Source organism: Vigna unguiculata, chromosome 3 (genome assembly GCF_004118075.2).
Source record: "Vigna unguiculata cultivar IT97K-499-35 chromosome 3, ASM411807v1, whole genome shotgun sequence".
NCBI lineage: Eukaryota > Viridiplantae > Streptophyta > Magnoliopsida > Fabales > Fabaceae > Vigna > Vigna unguiculata.
The window spans coordinates 62,054,482-62,079,285 of NC_040281.1; the positions used below are offsets into that span (position 1 = coordinate 62,054,482).

The window sequence follows — 24,804 nt, forward strand, 5'->3', positions numbered from 1 at the left end:
ATTTTGTTGCAATTTCTTCATAAGGTTACCTTATTAATAGGTAAGTTTTCCCTTCATTTTGTTCTAATTTTTTAGATGCAATGAAAGGGAAATTATTTTTAAGATTTCAATTGGCTTCAAATCGAAATGTACCTACATAACAAGTTTAATGTTTGCAGGTTTCATCTATACAGAGCTATTAAGGCTGATGATTTATGTTTTAACTATAGGATGAATGTTTTTGATGGTAGAAAATAGTGTTCTCTGATTCAAAAATAAATGTGGAGTGTACTTTTAACGTCGATTCATGATTTTAGTCCATACAAAAAATCCTGTTTTTCATTTATTTTTTGTCTGTTTCATTGAGTAAAGCATTGAATGACATAAAAATGGTTTTATTTGGTTTCTAGTAGTAGTGGTGGAGGTGTGGAGGGTGATGAGGCTGTTATGACTGGTGTTGGTGTTGCTGGTTTGGAAGGTGGTGAGGTTGGTGTTGGAACCAATACGTGTACCCAATGTCTAATTACTTAGTTTTATTTTTTAAATAAAGTTTTCTTATTTCATATTTATAAGGTATAATATAATAGTTAGTTTTATAAAATCTTTAATAATAATTTAAAATATGTTATCATAATGGAGATTATGATAATGAGATACTATAATCTTCCACAATTTTAATTTAAATTATTCTTAATCATAGTATTATTATTAATAAAAATAATGATTTGAATAAATCAATATATATATATATATATATATATATATATATATATATATATATATGTGTGTATGTGTGTGTGTGAGCATAGGCATACCTGTGTTGTGACCAAGGAGAGTCATGTTTTTCCCTAAGTTTTTAATTTTAAATTTTATATATATATATATTTATTTTTTTATATATTTTTTAAATTTATATTTATATATTATTTTTATTAAGTTATATATATATATATATATATATATATAATGTATTAAATTATATATATGTTTTAAAAAACTAATTTTATAAATCTTAGTTAATAAATCGATTAAGATTTTGTATCTGATCGTAAAAAGAAAGAGAGGTTGAGAAAACAAGATGGGAGAGTTGAGAGATCGAATAACTCATACTCACAAGACTTACAGTATCTTAGTATGATTTATGTATGTTAGATTTATGATTATTTCATTATTTCTTTTAAATTAAGTTTTCCCTAAATTAGTATGAAAACTAATTTGATTTTAGGAATTTTTTTATGAAATTGGTATGAACCCTAATTATATCTTCCTAAATTAGTATTACCCTACATTATAAAATGTTAGAATTTTATGTTTTCCATTTCATATAACGAATTAGTTGAATAATCTTGAATTTGAATAGAAATTAGAATACCTATTTTGCATGAATTCAATCAATTAGAAAAAATAAAATTGAGAAGTGTGAATTACAGTATGAAAATGGTTTAAATAAAAGAAATAAAAAAAAATTAATTAATAAATTATATAAAATATAAATTGGCACTCTTGAATTTTTTGTCTAGGTTTCGTCACTGTGTGTGTGAGAGATAATATTCATTAAATGAATATTAATAGATCTTATTTATTAATTCACATATATAAATGATATGGATGTAATTGAACTGATTTAAATGAGATTTTTTCTAATGGTTAATTTGGATAATTAGATTAGCACGTCAATGATAAATCTTAAAAGAAAAATAAATATAACTAAGAAGTTATTTCTTATATTTTAATTTCAGACACCTTATAATGTTCTGAAGCACTTTTTAAATGGATATTGGATATAATTTTATATTTATGGAATTCATTATTATTCAAGAAGGATTGAGTTTGAATACTAATAAAATTAAAATCTTAGTACTTTTTAGATTGTTACGCATACCAATTTGTTAGTATGTGTGAATATTTAATTCAACTCAATACTATTTTTTAAACAATAATTTTGTAGACATTATTCATATAATTGTATTATATATATGTTTAATAAAAAATACTAGCTCTTCCCCTTCAATTTTGTTGATATTTGCAATTTTACTTTTCATTAAACAAAACTAAACCTAAAAGAGATCGAATAAAGCTTTAAGCTATTATTCACAAAATACTATTTTATATATGGTTCACTTAGAATATTGTTTAATAATATATGAATAGTTTGAATATTTATTTAATTTATTTGTAAAATTATATATGTTGATACTTTAATCTTTAATTATTATTTTTATAATAAAATTTTGAAAATTAAATTCTGCTATCATAAAAAATAAATGAAGTCAATTCACATCCACTGTAATATAATAAATATAAAATAAATTAAAAAAAAAATTAAAAGTGAACCAATTCACTAACCCATCAACCCGTGAGTCACATCAAATTATAAAATGTCTGACTCACCAAAAAGTGAATCAAGTTGAACTTGTTAATAATTTTTTAGCTCAACTTACAGTGAACCAATCCATATGAACCAAATTGACTCACTTTGACACTCTTTTAATATATAAATAAATGCAAACTTGATCTTATAAATTGATTTTATAAAATTAAATTAAACTTAAATTTCACACCTTAATTCGCACAAAAAAATATAATAGATAATATTGTTTACAAAGTATGATAAGCATTTATCTCATACCATATTTGTGCAATTCAACTTAATGAAATTTAGATGAAGAACTTCACACTGGAGGAGAAAAGAAAAAGGGTACAGTGATGCAAGCAAGTTGAGAGAATGCATGCATCCAGCGGCAACAGTCGGAAGCAAGAACATCGTTGTCATATCAGTAAATTATTTCTTTCAATTTCAACAAGAAAGAAAAAATGAACTAACTACTTAATTAATTGGAATAGCTGGAGCGCAGCATCATGTGATTCGTCAACCACCACATTCTTGGGGATATCCCATTCCTTAATTGAGCTAACCTAGCTAGCTGTTCACCATTTCAGAACCAACTCAACAACACAATTCAACTGTAAAACCTCTTATCATGTCTATATGTTTTTACTGAAATCACATTGAAAATCAGGATTAAACTATACTAATGATTCTTTTAAATTCCTTAATCAATACTCTAATAAAAGATACTTATTTTTAGCATTGTGAATTTACACACCTAACAACGGTAACTCTGTCGAACAAAAAGGATGTGTCTGCATCATCCCCAAACGAGTATGTCTTTTTTAAAATGGATTAATGTGATTCGGAAGCACACAAACATCTAAAATCGGCATAGAAGTGGCAAAATCAGAAAATAGAAGCAAATAAAGAAAATAAATAAGGTGAAAATTTTCAACTTTCAATCTAAGAATCAACAATCTAGCAGCTCAAAATAAATTTAGTAATTTTAAATTATTTAATATAAACTTAAATATATATTTAGTTCCTATTTTTATCATTTTTGTTCAATTTGATCTTTAGTGTTCAATTAAATCCTAATTTTTGTTAATTTGTGGTCAATTTGATTTTTCTTACTAACAATATTTAAAAATTAATTTTTTTAAAATGTTTTTAATTAAAAAAATAATCAGGAGTCAACACGTGACATGTTCAGTTAATTAATAAAACACTATTAACAAAAATATCAATTGACGAAAATTAGGATCTAATTGAACACTAAATTAAAATGATAACCAATTAAATAAAAATGATAAAAATAGATATTAAATTGTATTTAAACCTTTAATAAAGTATTTCATCCGAAATTAACAATTAATAAATCAAAAAGATATTTCATGTCATAATTTTATAAAACAAAAAGTAGACACTTGTTATAATGCATTAAGTTCATCACATGCAAGAACTATTTAATTGTATTAATTAAGTGCATCATGTTCCGAAATTATTTAATTATTTCAGAGATTTTTTGTATACACCATTGATATCTTCTGAAAAAAAGAAATAATGTATATTTTATACTATGTGATGTCTATCTATGACCTCGTACCAATTTATTTACGTCTACGTGCTTAGTAATTGAAAACGAAAAAAATACACTAATTAGAATAATTTTACACTTTAATATATAAATAAGAAAATTACTTTCACTTAAGATTAATCTTTATTTAAGAAGATTTCTAATTAGTTATCTGTTTCTATATCATAAAATATATCATGTGAAGAACGAGACTATCGTGCACGTGCTCCCACTTACACAGATCAATATTTTTTGTTCTATTTTTCTTATTCTGTATACATTTTTTATATCGAACCTACAAAATATTCCTTCCAGAAATATTAAAATATTCTTATTTTATTTTTATTGGTATATTTAATCTCCTGATCTGTTTATCCCTTTCTTAATATATATTTTTATTTGTAAATTAATTTTTAATTGCTATATTAAAAATTATCAATAACTAAACATTATTTATTTTAATTACAATATAGTTAATATTTTTTTATTGGCACCGAAAAAATCCTTTCTTCTCTGAAAAAGTAGTTGGGCCTAGCTTAGTGGGCTAATTGTTTGAGAGTGTTTAAGAGAGAGTTACTGCTTCCTGCACCACTACAATTATTAACAACGCCCCTGTGCTATAAATACACCACCGTAGCCCGCTACCGCTGCCACTGCTGCTCCCGCTTCTATCATCAGCGCTGTTACAAAGGAAGAAAAATAGACGAAGAATGTTGTAGAGGAAGATTAAGATAAATGTGTTTAGGTTTTGTAGAATGTATTTCATGTGTGTTGTTTCAGAAAATTTGATCTTGTTTAGGTTTTGTAGAATGTATTTCATGTGTGTTGTTTCAGAAAATTTGATCTAGAAAAAAGTGTTTTCGAAATTTTATCCCAAAGAATCGAAAAGAAAAATATTTTTTAAAAATTAAATTTTGACAATTATTTCTTGTTATAAATTTTTTATTTCAAAACCACTTAAAAATCTTACCTCAATTTATAAGAAAAAATTGTTAAAATATTATTGTACAGTCTGAAATAAAGTAAAATTGTTATTTTGAAAGGTTTGGGTGCGTGAAGAAATGGTGGGGTGCAGGAGGTAAATCCTTTAGAGAAATGAATCCCCAGTTGAGCCCAATAAGGGCCGAAAAATGTTTCAGAAAGCACAAAGTAACAGTATGAGATGAAGCTCTTCCAGCGTTGCTCGTGGGTTGTGTGAGTTTTGTTGTAGAGTTTGATTTTGCAGCAGAAAGAGTGAAATTGAAGCGAGAGAGAGAGAGAGAGAAATGGAAGGTGCAGATGAAGGAATAGAGAGGGTGGTGGACTCGAAGGACATGCAGCAGCAGACCAAAGCTTTCGACAAGCTCACTGATCGCGTTGAGGATCGCCAACTCGATTCCTCTCGAGTTCAAGAGGTTCTCTTCTCTCTTCTCTCTCTCACCTTTTCTTCTAATCGCATTCGAAATTCAAAACACGTTCGGAAGCGCGTTTATCAGCTTCTCAAAATCACGTCCTAAAGTGAAATCGAACGCGCTGTTACCAAACGTTGCTACAAAATTCCACACTAGCAATTCGATTCTTGTTAAACTGAATTTTGCGGTATTTTCTAACGATCTTGCAGGCCATGGCATCAATTGCTGCATCCGCAGAAGCTGATTGGCAAGCCATGCGTTTGAGGTAAAATTATTCCTATTTTTTTTTTCTGTCTTCAACATTTGATTAATTATTAAGTAACTATTAGTCTGTATTTTCCCCCCTGATTGTAGGGAGAAAGAATTAGCTGCTGTTAAGATAAATGCCGCCGAGGTTGATATTATCGCTAATGAATTAGAGGTAACTTTTTCCGTATGTCGCTTTTTTAAATTTTTCTAGTTCTTTTTTTAATCAATTGATATTTTTATGTGTAATTTGTTTCAAAAGCTGGATAAAAAAGTGGCTGAAAGGACCTTACGCGAACATAAAGGTGATGCTGTTGCTGCAATCCGGCACTTGCTTCGCTAGAGTTGTGGGAATGGAAGTGCCATAGCTTAGCAGAATCATACTTATCTGAATGCAAAGACCTAATTTATGCAGAAACCATACGATCCATGTGCCGAAACATTTGTTTAGATGTTTACAAATTTCTATATTCATAATCAAGTCTTGTCAGCAATTGAAATCATAATGACTAACATAAAGGAACTAACAATAGATTAGCTTAGTTGTCTTGCATTGTTCTGCTCTTATGTTTGGTGATATTAGACGAGACTTTGAGCAAATATAAGCCGATAGAACCAATCAATTAATGTTTCATGAAGGCTAGGGAACCTAGTGGCAAGGGTGGTATTTTGTTCTGGCGTAGATGGTTTCAAGTTAGAATTTCTAGCCTGAATTGGGGAGGTGGGGAGTGAGATTTGAACACAGGGTATCACAATAGGTAGCACCCGTTGGATCATGGAAATGCATGCCCTACAGGTTGAAGAACAAATATCACCATTCAAACAATGTTTTCTTGAGAAATTGTGGTACCCAAGGAAATTTAAGGTATTGGGTACCTATTATTTTTGTTTAAACTTTTAGTTAAATGAATTGTTATCTATTGAAGTTTTATCCCTCCTTCCCTCTCTTTTTTATGTGTTTAAATTCATTCTACTACTGACTCAAAAAATAAATGTATCAGAGTTCTTAGATTTCTCCGTATTACAGTTCTGTTTTTTCTCTTTCATGCATCAAATTGACCAATTGGAACTAAACGAATGGCTAAGATGGTATATGATAGGATCTTGAGCTCTTGATCCCTTGGATCATCTATGCATAGTTATGTTGGAGCGTGGGATAATTGGAGTCATGTATCTCTGTGTTTGCCACTAATATTAGCTCTTTTGGATGTTCAACGTGAAGCTCCTCCATCTTCAAGTTCAGTGCTTAATGCTTTGTCAACTACTGTGGTGAAATAGAAAACCTTGTACTTAGTCCTCTATCTCTATGCTAAATGCTCATGTAAGGTATTGGGCGCAACAGTTTGTGCTAGTTGTTATGACATATTTGCACTATTTTTACCACTTTCAAGTTGATAGAGGCTAGATTCTTGATGTTACTTGAAGTTGACATTGTCGTGAAGAAAGCACCCACTATGTTTTCGCCTACTTTTTTCCGTATTAAAGAAAGATTCTAATAAAACATATAGCTGCAACAGTTCTTCATGCTGTGGTGTCTTTTTTTTATCTTTATTTCTAAGATGTCTTTAGAGCCATTAGTTTGTCATCTCATCCCTTTTTTTCTTGCTTGTTTGTCGGGGAATCCACTACTTTCTTTATCTGAAAATGTAATCCCACTTCCCAAGTGATAAAAGCAACCTTAGTCCTTAAATGGGCTTTATAAGTTCCCCACCATGAAGTTGTTTCAGATTTCTACAAGTTGCATGAGATGTTTCCCTCCTTTCTTGTCTCGTAACTTACGTCACATTTTCACTAGTAAACAGGGAATTGTTAGGAAGGAGGAAAAGGGCTATAGTTGACCCAACTTTCTTTCTTATTGTTTAAAAGCTATTTTAAAGTTAAAGTTTTGAATGACTGTTGCTAGGAGTTTTATCTGAAAAACTTTCTTTAAATGTTTTTGGCGCAACTTTAATAAAAATGCAAATATAAAGCTGGGCCCAAAATTATCTAAATACAAATTACCAATAATGTAAAAAGAAAAACAACCCTGGTTGATATTATTACAAATAATTGGGGTTTATATTAATTCAAAATAAATTCCATTGATTTCAATTGAAAAAAACATTGGTGTCATGGAAAAAGAACATGAATCACTCGATGAAAGTCAACTTTTGAGCTTGTTAGGAAACTACATTAGAAAAACTCTGCTAAAGCATGTGTTATGTCTATGTGAAGTGAGTATGATGATTATATTAATTATACAAAATTATGTTTTGACTCTTAAATTTACTTTTTGAATTGATGATATGCTAACTTCGTATAAGCATCCAATTAAAATCAACATAAATAATCTAAAATATGTCATAACTGAAGTTAGTAATGGAATTCAAACATTGTTTGAATTTTGCCACATTGTAGTTACTTGTTGAAACTAAAAAAAGTAGAACAACACCCCAAAAAGAAATGCTATAGTATAACTCTTAATGTAAAAATTAACATACTTACCATGCATGATTATTTGTTTTTAGTAGTTATTTGATATTATCGGTACATAATCTATTTTCTCTATATATTACTGTAAACAGTTAAGTATAAATTACTCAACTTCATCGTTATCTATAATCATTTAGCTTGATTTCTGATGCAAATACTTGTAAAAAAATTATAGGATTCAAATTTAAAAAAAAAAAAAACGTAAAAGAATTCGTTCCTTTAAAGTCAGACTAACTAAGTGAGAATTGTTAGCATGTTTTTCTTCATAATTTCATGTTTTTCTCAAAACAAATTTACTTTTTTGTGCGATTTATTAAGGAAAAAAACGTTATCGTCGCCAAGGATTCAAATCGTAATAATCATACCTCCATCTACCATTACAGTTAATCTTGAGAAAAATAAATATTTTGGTCGTTATATCCCTTAGGAAATCAGCATTTTACAGTTCGGTTAATATTAACAAAAAGGAACGGCCAAGCAGAAGCAATTGAAAATTAGTGTCTAATATAGGAATTATTGCGCATAATCGTTCGATGAGTTGAATTGATGACAGCCAATCAAATTCTGAATGGTTCCCTTCAAAGGCTGTCGGATGTGCTAAACTGCACTTTTTGCTTCGAGTGGATAATGATAGAGATCCAACATTAACAAAAAACACTGAAGCACACTGATTTTGTGATTCTAAAATCTATGTAGTCAAATGATTTTTTTTCCCCATCTTTTCGCCACCTTCTGTACAACTTTGAAATAGTGGCGCAAACATTTGCATAGAAAAGTACAATGCGGGTGGTAATCGATCCAATTGACAAGACTCCAAACATCTAAAACCACCAATCAATTGACGAAACTTAAAAGATGCCACAAGAGAAAAATAAGATGACTGACCCAATCACTATCAAAAGTTTGGCAATCCCCACGTTTCTTTTATCAGTAATCCACCTTCTTCAAAATAACTTGGCAAATGTTGATGAAGGACTCAGATCAGCTATGCTACAAAGTTCCAAGACCAGCTGTTTGTTTGTACTAACTCATCTACTCCACCAGTTTTGGTAAAATATATGCAAAAAAAATCATTAACCATCAGAAAAAAATGGCTCCAGGCTTTTCTACGTCTCTTTTTGGGTGCTTTCCTTGCTGGCGGATCGTGTTGCCTGGAACTGAATGGCATACTGTTTTTGCAGCTCTCTAAGCCTTTCAAGCAGTTCCGGGAACGTTGGCCGACATGCTGGATCGCTGGTAGGAACAGACAAATTTGTAAGTTGGAAAAACGTTTGCTAACTCCACTTATATGGCTTCAACATTCGTAAGTAAAACTACCAAAAAAAGGTAGGAAATATAAGGGATCAAGGATTTACATGAAAAAAATATATATGTTGAGGAGCAAACGCAACAAACCAAAGGTCAACTAAGGAACTGAGAATTTCTTATTCACTACAGTTCGAAAATGTAAAATGGGCTACATCAAGTAGGTAACCTAATGTTGAATAAATAAAAGGCCAAATACTTCTTCCAGTCTGATGAAACAGCAAGAAAATACGAGTAGGTAAACTGGCCAACTATTGGAGCACAAGTAAAGCAACTTCTATATTCATTTGGGTGATAACTTTCATGCTAGGATATCAAGGCATTTGGAGGGTTGAAATTGACGTACAAAAGTTTAACGGAGATTAGAATGCTTACGTGTGCCAGCAGCTCTCAATTATAGAAGCCCACCGCGGATCGACATTTTTTGGAATTTCTAGCCGTTGATTCATGAATCCTACAGCTCCAATCACCTGCAAGATTCCTAGAGGAAAAGTTGTTCATGTATGCACCCACAGTGATCTATATTCCATAGTTCATTAAAGAAAATCTTCGTATTGAACTGGGAAAACATTATGATATAATAATATCCAGTCACCATGATCTTTAATACCAGAATAAGCGTAATTCAAAAACTAAATAAGCTGCGGCCAAAAAAAATTTAAACACCCAACGTGCATCCTTTATGGTATAATAGTTCACTTTCAAGTTTGAAGCACTGGAATAACAAATAACTTGAAAAAAAGTAAAAGCTTGACCAACGATAAAACCAAACTTTGCAATTCGATTAAATAAGCTTTACTACCATTTTAAGCATCGCGCGTATATATTTTCGAAGGTTCATGTACTCATGAAAGCAATACCTGCATTGAGTTGAGATTATCCCAAGGTATCTTTTCAGTTGCAATTTCCCATAGTATCACTCCAAAGCTGTAAACGTCAGATCTGATGTTCCCAAGAAGCAGCAAAAACAGATATTCAAAGTCTGAAATTTGTTTAGAAACATCAGTGGAGAGAAAGAGAAATTGAGAGTACAGATAGGACATACTTCTCATCGGAGGGTTCATTACGAAGGACTTCGGGTGCCATCCATTGGGGCTATAAAGAAAAAAAATGCTAGAATCAGTGAGATGTTTTGAGACTCTTTAGCATTGAAAAATATAAAGGGGACGATTGCAAAAATATAAGAAATAGTATGTCCCACTAAAGAAAAGGAGTGTACCGTGCCCCTTCCAGTCTTAGTTGTGAGATATGTTTCATGCTTAACTCGTGAAAGACCAAAATCACCAACCTGTTCAGTTAAAACGTCATCAAGATATTTGTAGCAACAGAGACAGTGTTAGAAACTTTAAGCAATCAAGGACAAGCTTCCAAACCAACATAGTAGAATAAACAGAAAACTGAAAAGTAGCTGACCTTCACAGTCCAGTTCTTATCAACTAGAAGATTTGAAGACTTCAAATCTCTGTGGATGATAGGTGGGTTAGAATGATGAAGATAATTTACGCCCCGTGCCTGTACAAAGAATATGTTGTAAGCATACAACAACAAGCTTCAAACAATGTGAGAGATGCTTTCTAAAATACTAATGGAATTTATATTTATACGAACAAAGTCAAAATTACGTTATGCTCCAGGAGTAAAATCCGAAATAAATAATACCAAAAGGAAAAGGAAAAAAAGTGAATGATCCACTATTATACCACAAATCAATAGCATCATAACAATGGTCTTATTTAGAAGGAAAGGTACTCACAATATCCAAGGCCATATGAACTCGCCGTCTCCAGTCAAGTTTAGAAGTGTTTCTGTGTAACAAGCGGCACAAGCTTCCACTGAAGTAATAAAATACAAATCAACACAGCAATTACTAACCCAGCTAAGTACTTTGTGATACATAGCATAGTAAAGTACAATCATATGCTATTGATACAAATGGTTCAAAAGAAAAAGCTCAGCACAAACCGTGGGAGAAACTCTGTCACGATGCAGAGACGTTGAGGTGAAGTCACGGCCCCCATAAAGAGAAGAATATTTGGGTGACGAAGTCTTTTCATTACAGACACCTTCATACGAGAAAAAACGTTGTCAAATCAATGTAAGAGAAATATTATAGGGGTCTGCCAAGCACTCGTGAGGTTTAGACGAAAAAAGTGATCAATACGGTAAAATAATCAAGTGGAAGAACAAGGCACAGTTCCATATTAGTTAAATTCTAGAAAGTACATTATATCAAAATCCCTAGCCATCCTAATAGCCACGGCTCTCGATAACTAAGTTGCACCAATCCAATTTTTTTCCGATTATTTTAAACATATTATGGGAAATTGTCAATCTTGAAAATATAATGAATGCAATCTAGGCTGTGAGTGTGCATCCATATTACAATGGTAAATTGGAGTATAAAGTCAGATAAATAAAGGAATAGAATATATATATATATATATATATATATATATATGGGTCATATTAAATCAATATAAGTAATTTACCGTATTTAAGGAAGAAAAATGTGGCTAACAACAAGATGCTGAGTAACCAAACAGTATTGAACTTGAAGGACAACTAATGAAGAGAAAAAAAGGCATCCAATCACAAATGGGAAACCACATCACAAAAGCTAGCTGTTGTAGTGTAGAGCCCAAAGCCTTATAAAACCCGCACTTTAGAAACCCTTGTGTTCATACGGGCTGGATGTACACACTAGCCCTTTTACTAGTCAAATCGAATGCTGTAATGGCAGTGTCACCACCCGCTGCTTCTTCATAACTGAGAGACACGGTCGCGAAAAGCTCTAATATCAATTTATTAGAATCATGGAAGAGCTAGATCAAAAAAGCTAGCCACTTTAGTTGGAGCCAAAGGCTCTATAAATCCCACACTAGAACTCACTACTTTCAGTATAGGTTGTCCCCTCCTAAACTCTTTTATCATCAGAGAGGAGACTAAGAGATAATGAGACTGAATTTTACCCAACCAGTCATGCTACATAAATCATACACTATTTTTTACGTTAAATGTGTGGCTTTATACTGTATTTGGCTATTTGCATCCACTCCACAATGCAGATGATGTTTATCTTGTACGCTACATGTGTGACTTTTCACTGCATTTGGCTAATTATATCCACTCTAAGGTAGATAATGTAACACCTCACCCCACCCCCCGCAACAAAAGCAAAACAGAATAACAATGTAGGCCATCATTCACCTAAGCCATGTCCATATAAACATGGATCCCTTTCACAAGCTTAGCAAAGTCACAATAATGCCTATTAATCCTTACATAAAATAACCAAAAGTAATTAAGAAGCCCAACACAAGCTTAGCAAATGAATCAAGTTCACTTATCAGAGGCCAATGATGCCCAACTTGTTTGTGGATTTGTTTCTCATAAAATCATGGTATTAAAAAAGTGAAAGCAACAAGTATGACATTTCCCTCCCAATTGTGCAATAATTGAGCAAACATCAAAGTAAGGAAAACTATTTTGTTTTTAGCCGATTTTTCTCTCCTAATTACATTGGCAACAATAGTTGTTTTTCTGAACCTCTGTAACTTCCTCACTGATAAGAAAATTAGGCTAGAGGAAAGTATACCTCTTGTCTGAAGGACAATATCACATCATCTGAATATTCTTGCTTTGAGAAAACTTTAACGGCAACATCCTGCAAAATTTCAAATATAAGTTGACATCAGAATTTCAGTCAGCCTATAAAACTATAAAAGGCACGTTCTAACGTTGTCTTGCTTAGAATTGTCATCCTCTTTTCCAAGGACAAACAGAAATTCTATGATGTCTTAACTCAAGAATGTTGAACTAGCAGAATAAAGGACACCGGTATACTAAATGCTATTAACTTCCAGTTGCACCAATATATAAACTTATGCCCCAAAAAATGCGAGGAAAATAATGCATCAAAGAAACCTAAGCTAGAGTAAATTTCTTGGAAAGTATCCTCAATAACGGAAGAAATTAAAATCAGAAATTGCAGAAAGAGAAAAGAACATACTGATCCATACCACAGAGCATGATATACAGTTCCACAAGAACCTGCAATTTGGAAAAGGAAACAGTTATGTGAATAGGAAACGAAGTCACAGGTAAAGCATAAAAGGCATAATAACCATTGTTAACTTGATATTTGGGTTTGCAAGCATAGGCATAATAAATTTTGAAAGCTCTAGAAAGAAACGAACAGAATTTCAAACAAAATAAATTTTGATCTTAAGGCATAGATGTTATCAAAAGATTATGTTCTCAAGTTTGCCCCTCTAGTTAAGAGCGTCTCACCTTGCCCAATTTGTTCTCCAATTGTCAGATCCTCCCACAAAATTTCATAATCCAAGCAATCAGTGTCCACATCCACTTTATTATTGACAGCACAACTGCCAGCACTCCCACAGCTGCTGGCACTGCTTGTGCTGTTAACATTAAAGGAGGACCAGGATCCTGAAACTTCATTGTTATTAGGGCGATTACTTTCACCTCCCTGGCTTTCTTGCTTCAAGCCAGAAGACAGAATCTTCTGATTAACTGATTCATTTTCTCGATCATTCTGTCTCCAGGGTCCAGTAACACGAACATTGGTTCCCTCTGATCCATCTGAACCTTCTCGGTCCTTTGTTCTCCATGGCCATGATAATGTTTTCCTTTGAATCCAGGCTTCAGCCTTAGCAGGTAAGATTTTGTGAATAGATTTTCCTTCACTCTCGTCACCAGACCCTCTCGAAGATTTTCCCTGAGATTTTTCTTCGCCGTGAGAAAGCACACCAAAATGGGACGGTGGCACATCACCTCTGGGGGTGCTAGCTCCACTGGAATTAGCATCCTCTCTCTGGTCCGAAAGAACAGATTCCGACAAACTATGCTCAGAATGATGACTGTCACCGCTTCCACCTTCACGATCCACATTATTTTCTCCCGTCCAGATCCTTGACTTTACTTTGTTACTCACCTTTGATGCCTGTTTAATGATTAAAGACGTCAAGACTCGAGACACACCACGGTATACTAAAATTACAGAATCAAAAAAGTTATGTCACAAACCAAATTTGAAATTTTCGACGCAAGAGCAACTTGAAGTGGCTGCTGAGTGTCAATGCCAAGTTTATTCGTAATGCTACTTCTAGATCGAGTTCCGCCCGAGTCCAATTCTAACTCAGTGTTCCTTACACCAGACATCGGAACTTTCATTTCAAGAAAAGGCCGTGAATCACAAGAGACACAAATTATCCCAACTAAGCTTCCATCATCATCATAGAAAGGTGTATTAGTCGCTACGGCTATGAACTTCTCTCCCATCTTATTCTTGACCGGAAATTGCCCTGTCCAGTTCTCTCCCATCATTACACGGTTAAGTGTATCATTGGCCAAGCCCAAATCCCTAGGGTCTACAAGCAGCTCAATCCCATCCCGCCCTAAAGCTTCCTCTGCTGTATAACCATACAGATTTTCCGCACTACGGTTCCTGCAAAATTTTCCCCAACCACATTTTTGTTTTCTCAAAACAAGGTCTTAATATATGTTCCCCGAATTCACGCAATCAGCACCATACAACATCACATGCTCAACAGTAAACAATATATCAAACCTCAAACACAGTCAGCACATCCATTTTCCAGCAAAGAACTAATCATAAGTTTTGAGAAACTTTCCCTTAAGTATTTAGTGGAAGAAACTTCTCTCCACAAGCATTTATAGTAAGAAGCTTTTCCCTAAGTATTCACAGAAAAGGAAAATCATCCGACTTTCTCTCATGCACTAAAATTAACTCATGCATCTCATTTTAAAAAAAGTTAAATGAGAAAGTTGCTATAAAAGTCAATACATTCATATAATTCCACATCTTCGTTAACTATCACCGTTACAGAATAGAAAAATTACACAGAATTTAATAGCAAAACAAATAAAAAAACGCGATGCGCATTGAGACAAAGACTGACCAGTATATTATGCGACAATTAAGATCCAATATATGAACAGACTGTCCCATTGACTGCAAAATATTAAGATACTGCCGTTCCGTGAAATTCACCGCGGAAGGACCACGGCACGGAGTAGCACCTTCTCCTTCTCCTCCTCCACCTCCGCCGCCGTGAATTTGAGGATCGCCGCCGCCGCGGCTCTCTCTCTGCAGCGGCGAGGATTGTTTGAAGGAACACGAACCTCTCTTCCACGCAGCTGCCGGCGCATCAGTCCGCCTCCTCGGCGGAGCGCCCAATCTGGAACGCTGCGGAGAGACGGAGTGCGACCTCTGGCGATGTCCATGCCTCACATCGGAGAGTTTGAGCTTTGACATTTCTTGCTTCAAGTGCGCGTGTCCTTCTTCTAACTGTTGGATCTTCTTCACGAGTTCATCCGTTGGTGGAGTTCCCATTGCAACAACAATCACAATCACAATCGCAATCACAAACACAAACACACGCTATTGCTATCGTCCTCTTCAGATATGTGTATTTTATCCACTAACAACAAGCAACCGCAACAACAACAACATTCACCTCCCTTTTCTCTAGAAGCTACCAACACATATAGCTCATAAATAAATTGATTAGACACACAGATTGCAATAAATTTTCAATTCAAGTTCAAAGTCTTATCTCTCAACAGAGTCAATACAGCATCAAAACAAAAAACAATAATCTCTTCCTTTCTCTATCTCTATTATCTCTACCTATATTCTTCACTCTTACTTCTTCTTCTTTTCTTTTTTTTTTTCCTTTTTTTCTTCTCCTTTGCCTTTGCTTACTCTTACTTCAACTCTTTCTCTTTCCACTCTCTATCTCATCGTTAATATCTGAATCCAGCTATTTGGACCAAAAGAAAGTTATTCATTATTATTACATCATAAAAGTAGACCGAAAACCCCCACTCGCAATCGGGCGCGTGGCAGTAACAGTCCGTTCTCCATTCAAGTTCTTAGTGTTGGGCCAATCCAGGACGCACGTGTGTCAACTCTCTCTTCTGGGTGTGTTTTATGCTCCTAACGTACTCTGTCTTTTTGGTTTAAAAACTTTTGAGTGGCTTCATTCGGATTGGTTCATTCTCACACCAGCACTTTTTTTTTTATTCCGTGGAGCATGCTATTTTTTCTCTTCAGGAGGACTCCACTTGTTTTAATTTGGTTCAGACACAATACTGGACACATTTCTTACCTGTTTTTTCCTTGTTTGCAAAATTTGTGATTACTCATCATAAAGTAAAATGAAATAAGACCTCAAATGAGCAAGCAACAAGATATTTTTCTTTATACATTTTGGGTATGTTCATTGGACTGACACATTATAATTTAATCTGTTCTCCAGTGTTCTTAAAAATAATAATGTATATTTGATATTTTTTAATATATTAAATATAATTTAATAAGTGTAAGCATAGTTACACCAATGTCATGCACACATATTATGGCAACATAAAAAATTAAAAGACAAACTTTTTTTTTCTAGGTCAAGACCCTATATTTTTATATTATTTATTTATTTTAAGTTGTGTTAGTAAAATATGAGTAGAAATCTTTTAAGATGTTAAAAATTTAGAGCCGTCGTTGAACTAACTAAGTATTATCAAAAGGACATGCGTATGGAAAAGGAAATCACCACTTTGTTGCCTTAAACTGTCTAAATCAGATACATTCTGTATTTACTTTCCAAAATCAAGATAGGGAAAACTAACTCTTTCTTTTTCAAATTGAATGATTTACTATAACTTTTGTAAGAGGGACTAAGAATTTTGTTTCTGATTGAATTTATATCCTTATATATCTTATTAAAAATTTTCATAATGCATAAGATTTTTTTTACAAATTTATTAAAAAATTTGTAAGAATTTTTTTTTACTATTTTTGATAAGAATCTTGATTGACGAATAATTTCTTCATGGATAATTATTTCCTATAAAATTATAAAATTCATAAGTATTTCTTTTTAATTTGTTAAAAAAAATTGACAATAGTTTCCTGCAAAATTTTTTTCATAACGAAATTTATAAGTATTTTTTTTAAAAAAAATTCAAAACAAAATTTTAAGGAAATATGAGTGTTTTTAGGAGTGATATTATTTATAATTTTAATTTTTGTATTCTTGTACAAATTGCTTTACAACTTTTTTTTCTGTTTTATTTAAGTTCTGAAAAATTCTTTTAATTTTTTAACTTGTAAGAACCTCAAATTAGTATGTGATGTGACACTAGATGAGTAAGTAATCATTTTAAATGTTGCACGTAAATAAAATTAATTTGATGAAGATAAAAATTAAAAGTTAAAAATAAAGAACATCAAGATTAATTTGATGAAGATAAAGATTAAAAGTTGAAATAAAGAATATCAATTAGAAGAGAATGGAAATAAGTATTAAGAATTATAAATATGAAAAAGTGTATGACATTTTATTAAAATTTCTAATTAGAAAAAAATATTTTTTTAGAATGAAAATCCTAACAATCTCATCTTAATACTGTATAATTCAATCCTTTTAGACAGTTGATTTCTTGAATATTAATAAGTATATACACACAATTTTAGGAGGCTTATAGAAAGAATAGAGAAGAATCCGGATATCCTATCCCCACGGAGGAGGGGAAATACAAGAATTATTATTACAAATTTTGCAAGTGTTAATTGTAATACTAAAATAGAATATACGAAAGAAAAAGACAGAAAAGTGAAATATATCATTTGACCTATAAAAAATAAAATACTATGTAAATATAAAGTTAAAGTTACTTTTCAACGAGGTTTGAAAGTTTGCTTTGGTGTAAAATAGAAAATAGAAAAATTTATGTGATTCAAATAATTTATTAAGATTGATAGTGTACTAATTAAAATAGTTTTTGACCTGAATTAGTTTAAGATTTAGAGCTTAACACTAAAATTCAAAGCCAAACTTTTGAAATACTGTTTCTTTATTTTCTTCCACTATGTTTATTGAACCAAACAAATGTTGAAGTAAAAATAATTGGAGCATCTTTTCATGGTCTACTTAGAGTCGTTATTAGCATAAATAAAAAGACAAGATTATGATGATCAGAATTTTTGACAAAATGGTAGAGTAATGCACGAATGAACAAGGACTTGGTGACCAATTTTGTTTGAAGTCAGGGTAGAACAGAGACCATCTTCATCAAGAGCAAGAAGAATAATTTTAATTTAACTAAGTTATTTCTTAAATTAATTTTTAATACAACTTACAAACAGCTAGATACCAATAAACCCCCATATACACTGGTCTTTGTGTTTAGGAGAGTAAAAGTTATTGTTGTACTCTTCTACTTTCTTGTGTATATAAACCTATTGAATGAAATATTCTTTTGTTTCATCCCTATATTTTTTATTGTTGATAAAAAAATTAAAAAAAAAAAAACCGCCATATACTAGTCTAACAACTAAAAAACAAAATCATTCCAGCATGATGCATGATTTCCCTAAAAACAGCTGATCTGAAGCATAGCAAAGTTCTTTCAGCAATGCAGAACCCCTCATTTTGTATACAGAACATCTTCCCATGGGTGGCGGTAGAGTGGCTGTTTCAATCTCTTTTGGTCAAAGGTATGCCTGAAAAGATAAATTAATAAAAATGAATTAATTTCAAGTCATGAGTACTCTGCAACACAATCACTTTACGGATGTCAAAATCCAATGAAGTTACGAGTTTTGACAATTGGAATGGTTGAAATTTGTGTGTGTATACACAAAAAATTATATCTTTTATTTACTTGAAAAAAGAAAAAGATAAACGCTCTAACTGACAGATAAATACGATCAAAATGAAGCTCTTCCTGACAAAAAAAGACAATCAAAATGAAACTCACCCTATCAGACCAATGGAGCGTGCCAAAACAAAAAGCCCATTAAGATAGCCAATCCACACAATTTCGTCAACCTCTTGTTTGGTGAACATTCCGCTACCAGCTAGGAGATCCAAGAAAAGCGACCCAATTGCACCATCTACGTTTAAAACTAGATTATTTGCCTTGGTGAGGGTGTAGTTTTCAACTTCAACAGCATACTCCATGTATTTCACAGATGGAAAATGCGTGCGTGCAAACTTTTGTAGCAGCTCGACTCTCTTATCTTTGTTATCCCTATTCTTGATTCTAATTTACAGAACAAAACCAAAATTTATAGATCTTCAAAGAAACAATACAAATAAAAAAAAGAAGTAAATGAACACACAAGTATACACACTACCTGTGCCCTATTCCAGGAACACGGATGCCCTTCTTCTTCATACTTTCAACAAATTCATAAGGTGTAAGATTCTGTAACAAGAAAATGCGTGGTATCGCATGTTAAACAATAACTGGATAGCTAGCTTCACAAGAAAAGCCTACTAATCATACCCTGTCATAAGCATCCTTGAAATAGCGAGCAGCATCATCAATGGCACCTCCAAATCGAGGACCAATTGTAAGCAAGCCTGTTTTATAATGTTAGGAACCAAGAATGCCAAATGAAAAATATTAGAGATGATTTAAAGGAAATATCAGTGCACAGACACGGTTACTCAGATAACAAGCATACTTCAGCAGTAGATAGATTTGAGGCCAGTATTTACCAGATACAAGACAGGAGACAAGGTCTTTTCCAGCCCTTGCTGTTACTATAGAATTGTGAGCACCAGAGACACAAGGACCGTGGTCGGCACACAGCATGACACACATCTGATATCACCAATGTAATGCATCAGAAAAATATAAGCTAGAAGATCATATAAATATTTTACTCAACCAATACCTATATGAAATGCGAATAGTGCAATAATAGTCTTAAGAAAGAGCATGAGCATAGACAGTTTCACATGCTTAATGTGGACAATGCATAAAAAGAAAGGGAGAACTAGATTTAAGGAAAGCTCAGCAAAGTGGAGTATGAGTAGGTATACCTCAATAAATTGAGTACAGTAACGGGGAAGGCTACGTTTGAACCACAAAAGAGAAATAACATCCCCCACACCATAACCATTTTCAATAATGGTAGACATGGGTACACCAGCATAGCAGGGCTCCTCACCTTTAGAAAATAATGGAAGAGAAGTTTGATTTAGCTATCAAATGTGTCTTGGGACACCTCATTTCCATGTTACAATTAACAAACTTGATGGATCCCAACATACCTCTGTCATCAGAGATGGTGGAAATAATGTGAGTTGGAGAACGTACTTTTCCACTCTTAATTGCAATGTTAAGGTCCTCAGGGATTGGTGGAGGAGTAAACTCTTTAATAGGTGCGATCTTCCCTTCTCCAACCTAGCAAAAGAAAAAACAACCACGATAGTCAGGCTAATCTAGAAAACTGACAAGACTTCTTTAAAACATTGCTCCTTAAGGGAGATGGAAACAAGGAAAAAAACAGTTATGGAGATAAAATTTTCAAGATAAACTAACCAATTTGTCAAATGTTTGCTTTATTGCAGCTTCAAAATCCTCATATGAAGTGGGAACAACAGCTCCAGCTTCTTTTAGTGCCTGATTCTTTGCTTGAGCAGACTCCATGTCACTGCCACTTTTTGCTCCCTAATTTATAAATTTGCCAATGGACATCAAGAATTTGCCTCCCATGTTATAAAAATAACTGAGAATTAGTCAAAAGTAACGACCCAGTGACATACAGCATGACCAAATTGTACTTCAGATTTGAAGAGTCGTGCACAGGTTCCGCTAACCCAGGCAACAACTGGTTTTATCACTTTCCCTTGTTTTAGGGCTTCCACCAGAGAATACTCATCTCGCCCACCAAGCTCACCAAGTACTACTACCATTTTAACCTGAGGTTTGATGTAAATACAGACTGATCACTCACAAGAAAATTATAGGCTCCAAATTCTTCACAGTTCTTTATGAGTTGCAGATGTTATGTACGGTAACCAAGATGAAAAAGAAATTTTACCTGTGGTATGTTGTTAAACCGCAAAACATGGTCAGAGAGTGTGGAACCTGGAAAAACATCTCCGCCAATGGCAATACCTGAAGCAAGACAATATTAAAATATAATTCAAAACTATGTTAAAGAAATACAGCAGCAACATACACCCTGGCAGTACCTTCATAAATTCCATCAGTCACACGGGCAATAGTGTTGTATAATTCATTGGACATCCCACCCTGCAATTCAATAGTTTTTTCTTCTCTCACAACCATTGGTGTATGCATAATAAGACAACGCCAAAAGAAATAGAGCTCAAATTCCAAATTTCTTAGCTGTTTGGTAATCCAACATTGGATAACAGTAATTTCACTATCAAAATGTAAGCACATTATTTTAGCTGTACTAGCTGGTGCTACTACTTACCAACAGAAAGGGGATCAGCGAATGGTAGCTTAGTAGTGATGTTACAGAATCCTATCAAACAGGTTTACTACTACCAATTTTCACTGTTATGCAGAACTGCACTTCAATATTAAATTGATTCATCGCTCCACAACCATAATTTCCACTCTGAAATCTACAAGACTGAATGCTAACCAATACATTGATAGAAAAGTATCTCCTCCTTTCAAAGTAGTACTAGATATAATATCATGTCCTTAACAAGAGAAAAATGAGATGGAACAACACTACGACATGAACAGGAAAATAAATAACTACTTACAGATTTAGAAACAAATCCAACAGATCCAGGCCGGTAGAGCTTGCACTGAATTATGTTGTCAATTGTTCCAGCAGTGTCCCCTATCTTAAAACTACCGGCTTGAATTCCTCCGACAGTGGCTGGACCAATAACAACCTAGCACAACATCATCACTAAAATTAGTATTCCAACCTATTCTATTTCGCTAGAAAGTTTGTTTATTTAATTTAATTTCCATTTCTTCTCTCACCTTATTGTTTGCCCGAGCATACGCTATCAATTGCTTAGTGTCTGACTCAGGGACGCCTTCAGCAATAATAGCAACAACTCTAGTCGTCGGCTGCTTTAAAGCAGTCATGGATGATGCAGCCGCACTGCAAGTATATCAAACGATTCTCGTGATAACATGCAATAAGATAGTCCTGGACTCAAAAAGAACAGCCATGAATACCAACCTTCTAAACGATGCAAAGTTGATGAACACATCAGCAGTAGGGTGTGCAGCACAAGCTGCTTCAATACTGAAAAATAAGTCAAACATAAACTTAGAGAAACGAGAATTTCCTTTCATTACAGGTTACTTGGTATTCCAGCGGCATGTGCAAGCAGTAAAGAGACCACAAAAATGAAGGAAGGGAAAAAACTCTTAACTATGTTTGGTTCATCAAGTTCAAATTTTAAGCCAAAAAGAGACAATTTGTGAATCATGAAACACATACTCAGCATGAACTGGTATGGCAATTTCCTCCTGACCAAAAAAGAGTTTTTGAAATCCCTCCGAACCAGGATTAATTATTCCAGCAACTGATGGTCTTTCTCTACCTGCGAATAAAACAATTGGATCTTTCATTAATTAAAAAAAAAAAAAAAAACACATTAATGTAGCTCCACAATTTTCTACTGTCAAAGAATTGATGATGCACACCACAAAGAAAGTCAAAGTCAAGCATCCGCTGGATGGGAAGTTGCTTGTAGTTGTAAAACAAAGCCTGTGTAGTACGCGAGAATAGTTGTCCAGCGGCCATGACGAAGAAACAGATGGATCTGATAACATACACTAATGCATTACTTTCTATATTGCAGTAGAAACTAGATACAGTATAAACCAATATTTGACAACATAGCAAAAGACATGTAAAATTCCCTCAGAATCACCGATAGATATCGAAATCTTTCTGCAGGATTCAGTATCAATCAACTATTTTAATTTTAAGAAGAAAGACAGTTAAATTCTTTAAGATAAATCGATTACAAAATAACCACAACCCTCGAATAACTTACTGACACTTCAGCCTAATAGTTATACTATATAACAGCTCTAGGATCACGGGACTGATTAACAAAATATAATAAACAGATCAACCAGGTTCGTAATGCGCAAAAATCCACGTGTCATGCATGTCATGAAGTTATCATCAAACACACGCACGGAAAAGGAATAGAGCAAACAAACCAGAACGTGAAACCTCTTAAACTTGAAAAGCAAGAAAAGAAACCACTGAGCGTGGGCATTTACTAAGAAAAACCGCACTCGTTCCTAAGCCTAATATAACCTCAGAAAAGGAAATGCAAAACTACATCATTAAATTCCTAACTTACAAGAAAAGGAAACAGATTAACGAAGAAGCAAATTTGTCAAAGGAGTGAGTAAATGAGACTGAAAACTTAACCGAGTCTTGAACCACCACCAAACAGCTACCTTGACAAGATGGACGTGACGTTAGGCATTAAGTTCGAATCAAACAAATTCTAAAATCTAACGCTGATCCAACGTAATTACTGCAACTCGCCAGATCCGAAATTCCGATTCCACATAATTAGACAATTTTTTTTTAAAGAACAAGATGGTGTGTGTGCATGCTGTTGGTTTTGAAATTGGGGAAAGAAAGAACGAAGAGATAAATGAAATTGAAGCAGATTGGGGAGCAGCGAAGGGACGATGTGATGAGATTGGTGCAGTGATAATGGAAGAAAACGGTTGAAGGAGATCTGAGATTGAAAGAGAGAGTGTACCTGAATGGAGTGTGCTGGTGAATGCTGTGCAAGAGACGAGTTAAGTTGTATACATTATGAAATGAAATGAATGAGAGTGGTCACGTGAGAGTGATAGTTAGCTTAGATCGGGAGTCACCATTATTATGAGTTGTTAAAACCTCATCCACATACATACATTCTCAGTGTCCAATGTCCATATATAACTCTTTCTCACACTCTGTGTTTTGCGAAAGGGAAGGTGGGGTGAGCACTGGCCTAGTTGGTCATTGGAGAAGGAGGCTGTGACCGGTTATGTTATCTTATGTGCGGGGTGAATCACATCCCAATTTTTATCTTTTATTTTTTATTGGAAAATGATATTTTTTTTTATTGGAAAATAATATTTTAATAATTATAATTTGATAATATTTTTTTACAATAAGTGACATCGAGTGATTTTCTATCTTTTTTCTATTTTCTTATTTTTTTATATTAAAAACAATCTTTAAAAATCTCATCATCTCTTATGTTATAAGAAAAAATTATCATGTTTAAATATTTAAAATATATATATTTTTTGGTTTTAACTTACATTGCATAAAGTGGATGGAGTGGCCAACCCTTTTATATTACAAAGTTGTCACGTCAGTTTCGACTTTGATCTTATTTTTAGCATACTATTAAAATAATAATAAAGAATAATTTTTTTTATTAAACTCATCTTACTTTCTTAATAAATATATTTTAATTACTTCACCATATTCTTTTTTATTAAAGAGAAATTATGAACAAAATAATTAATAATAGAATGTATTCTGAATACTAATTGTTTATAATTACTAAAACTAGTTTAAAAAAAATACAAGTATGGATATTTTAGACCTAAGGTTTAATTGAAATAAATTTTAAATGAATAAGAAATATATATCCATTCTTCGTTTCATTAGCAATTTCTTTTAATATTTT

The 24,804-nt window shown here is 33.0% G+C and overlaps 3 protein-coding genes across 7 annotated transcripts; 1 reads left to right on the top strand and 2 right to left on the bottom strand.

The window, feature by feature from the left end:
* Positions 1 to 5,024: 5,024 nt before the first annotated feature.
* LOC114176065 (huntingtin-interacting protein K-like) lies at positions 5,025 to 6,907 on the top strand. The gene is made up of 4 exons (XM_028060970.1): positions 5,025 to 5,281; positions 5,488 to 5,543; positions 5,633 to 5,699; positions 5,787 to 6,907. The coding sequence occupies exons 1-4, from the start codon at positions 5,153 to 5,155 to the stop codon at positions 5,865 to 5,867; spliced, it is 333 nt and encodes a 110-aa protein (XP_027916771.1). The 5' UTR covers positions 5,025 to 5,152; the 3' UTR covers positions 5,868 to 6,907.
* A 1,733-nt stretch (positions 6,908 to 8,640) lies between these two features.
* On the bottom strand, positions 8,641 to 16,086 carry LOC114177860 (serine/threonine-protein kinase STY8-like). Of its 3 annotated transcripts, none has more exons than XM_028063443.1 (13): positions 15,244 to 16,085; positions 14,348 to 14,768; positions 13,592 to 14,264; positions 13,311 to 13,351; positions 12,897 to 12,965; positions 11,264 to 11,364; positions 11,055 to 11,133; positions 10,715 to 10,813; positions 10,521 to 10,589; positions 10,347 to 10,396; positions 10,162 to 10,243; positions 9,677 to 9,771; positions 8,641 to 9,229 (listed from the first exon to the last, which is right to left on the bottom strand). In XM_028063443.1, exons 1-13 carry the CDS (start codon positions 15,675 to 15,677, stop codon positions 9,103 to 9,105), a joined length of 2,340 nt encoding a protein of 779 aa, XP_027919244.1. In that variant the 5' UTR covers positions 15,678 to 16,085; the 3' UTR covers positions 8,641 to 9,102. The 3 variants fall into 3 exon arrangements, 2 of the variants coding, with proteins under 2 accessions (XP_027919244.1, XP_027919245.1); XR_003603234.1 differs by having other exon boundaries at positions 9,089 to 9,229; positions 9,677 to 9,782; positions 15,244 to 16,086; XM_028063444.1 differs by lacking the exons at positions 8,641 to 9,229; positions 9,677 to 9,771 and having other exon boundaries at positions 10,178 to 10,283; positions 15,244 to 16,086.
* Positions 16,087 to 18,433: 2,347 nt separating this feature from the next.
* LOC114175654 (ATP-citrate synthase beta chain protein 1-like) lies at positions 18,434 to 24,122 on the bottom strand. Of its 3 annotated transcripts, none has more exons than XM_028060426.1 (17): positions 23,878 to 24,122; positions 22,790 to 22,908; positions 22,584 to 22,686; positions 22,320 to 22,385; positions 22,115 to 22,238; positions 21,886 to 22,020; positions 21,337 to 21,397; positions 21,183 to 21,259; positions 20,905 to 21,060; positions 20,681 to 20,809; positions 20,410 to 20,542; positions 20,179 to 20,306; positions 19,852 to 19,957; positions 19,637 to 19,713; positions 19,485 to 19,555; positions 19,106 to 19,390; positions 18,434 to 18,848 (listed from the first exon to the last, which is right to left on the bottom strand). In XM_028060426.1, exons 2-17 carry the CDS (start codon positions 22,887 to 22,889, stop codon positions 18,773 to 18,775), a joined length of 1,827 nt encoding a protein of 608 aa, XP_027916227.1. In that variant the 5' UTR covers positions 22,890 to 22,908; positions 23,878 to 24,122; the 3' UTR covers positions 18,434 to 18,772. The 3 variants fall into 3 exon arrangements, with proteins under 3 accessions (XP_027916227.1, XP_027916226.1, XP_027916229.1); XM_028060425.1 differs by lacking the exon at positions 23,878 to 24,122 and adding an exon at positions 23,564 to 23,607; XM_028060428.1 differs by lacking the exon at positions 23,878 to 24,122 and adding an exon at positions 23,318 to 23,418.
* Positions 24,123 to 24,804: the final 682 nt, after the last annotated feature.

Excerpts from the sequence above, each read along its gene's own strand:
- LOC114177860 (XM_028063443.1), bottom strand. The coding sequence starts at position 15,677 with ATGGGAACTCCACCAACGGATGAACTCGTGAAGAAGATCCAACAGTTA. Across the intron at positions 10,590-10,714 it reads ATAAGAACTGGACTGTGAAG|GTTGGTGATTTTGGTCTTTC; the intron begins GTCAGCTACTTT and ends TTAACTGAACAG. Across the intron at positions 9,230-9,676 it reads ATTGAGAGCTGCTGGCACAC|CGATCCAGCATGTCGGCCAA; the intron begins GTAAGCATTCTA and ends TGTTCCTACCAG.
- LOC114176065 (XM_028060970.1), top strand. The coding sequence starts at position 5,153 with ATGGAAGGTGCAGATGAAGGAATAGAGAGGGTGGTGGACTCGAAGGAC. Across the intron at positions 5,544-5,632 it reads TGGCAAGCCATGCGTTTGAG|GGAGAAAGAATTAGCTGCTG; the intron begins GTAAAATTATTC and ends CCCTGATTGTAG. Across the intron at positions 5,700-5,786 it reads TTATCGCTAATGAATTAGAG|CTGGATAAAAAAGTGGCTGA; the intron begins GTAACTTTTTCC and ends TTGTTTCAAAAG.
- LOC114175654 (XM_028060425.1), bottom strand. The coding sequence starts at position 23,592 with ATGCCTAACGTCACGTCCATCTTGTCAAG. Across the intron at positions 22,909-23,563 it reads GTCACGTCCATCTTGTCAAG|ATCCATCTGTTTCTTCGTCA; the intron begins GTAGCTGTTTGG and ends GTATGTTATCAG. Across the intron at positions 22,687-22,789 it reads TGACTTTGACTTTCTTTGTG|GTAGAGAAAGACCATCAGTT; the intron begins GTGTGCATCATC and ends TTTTATTCGCAG.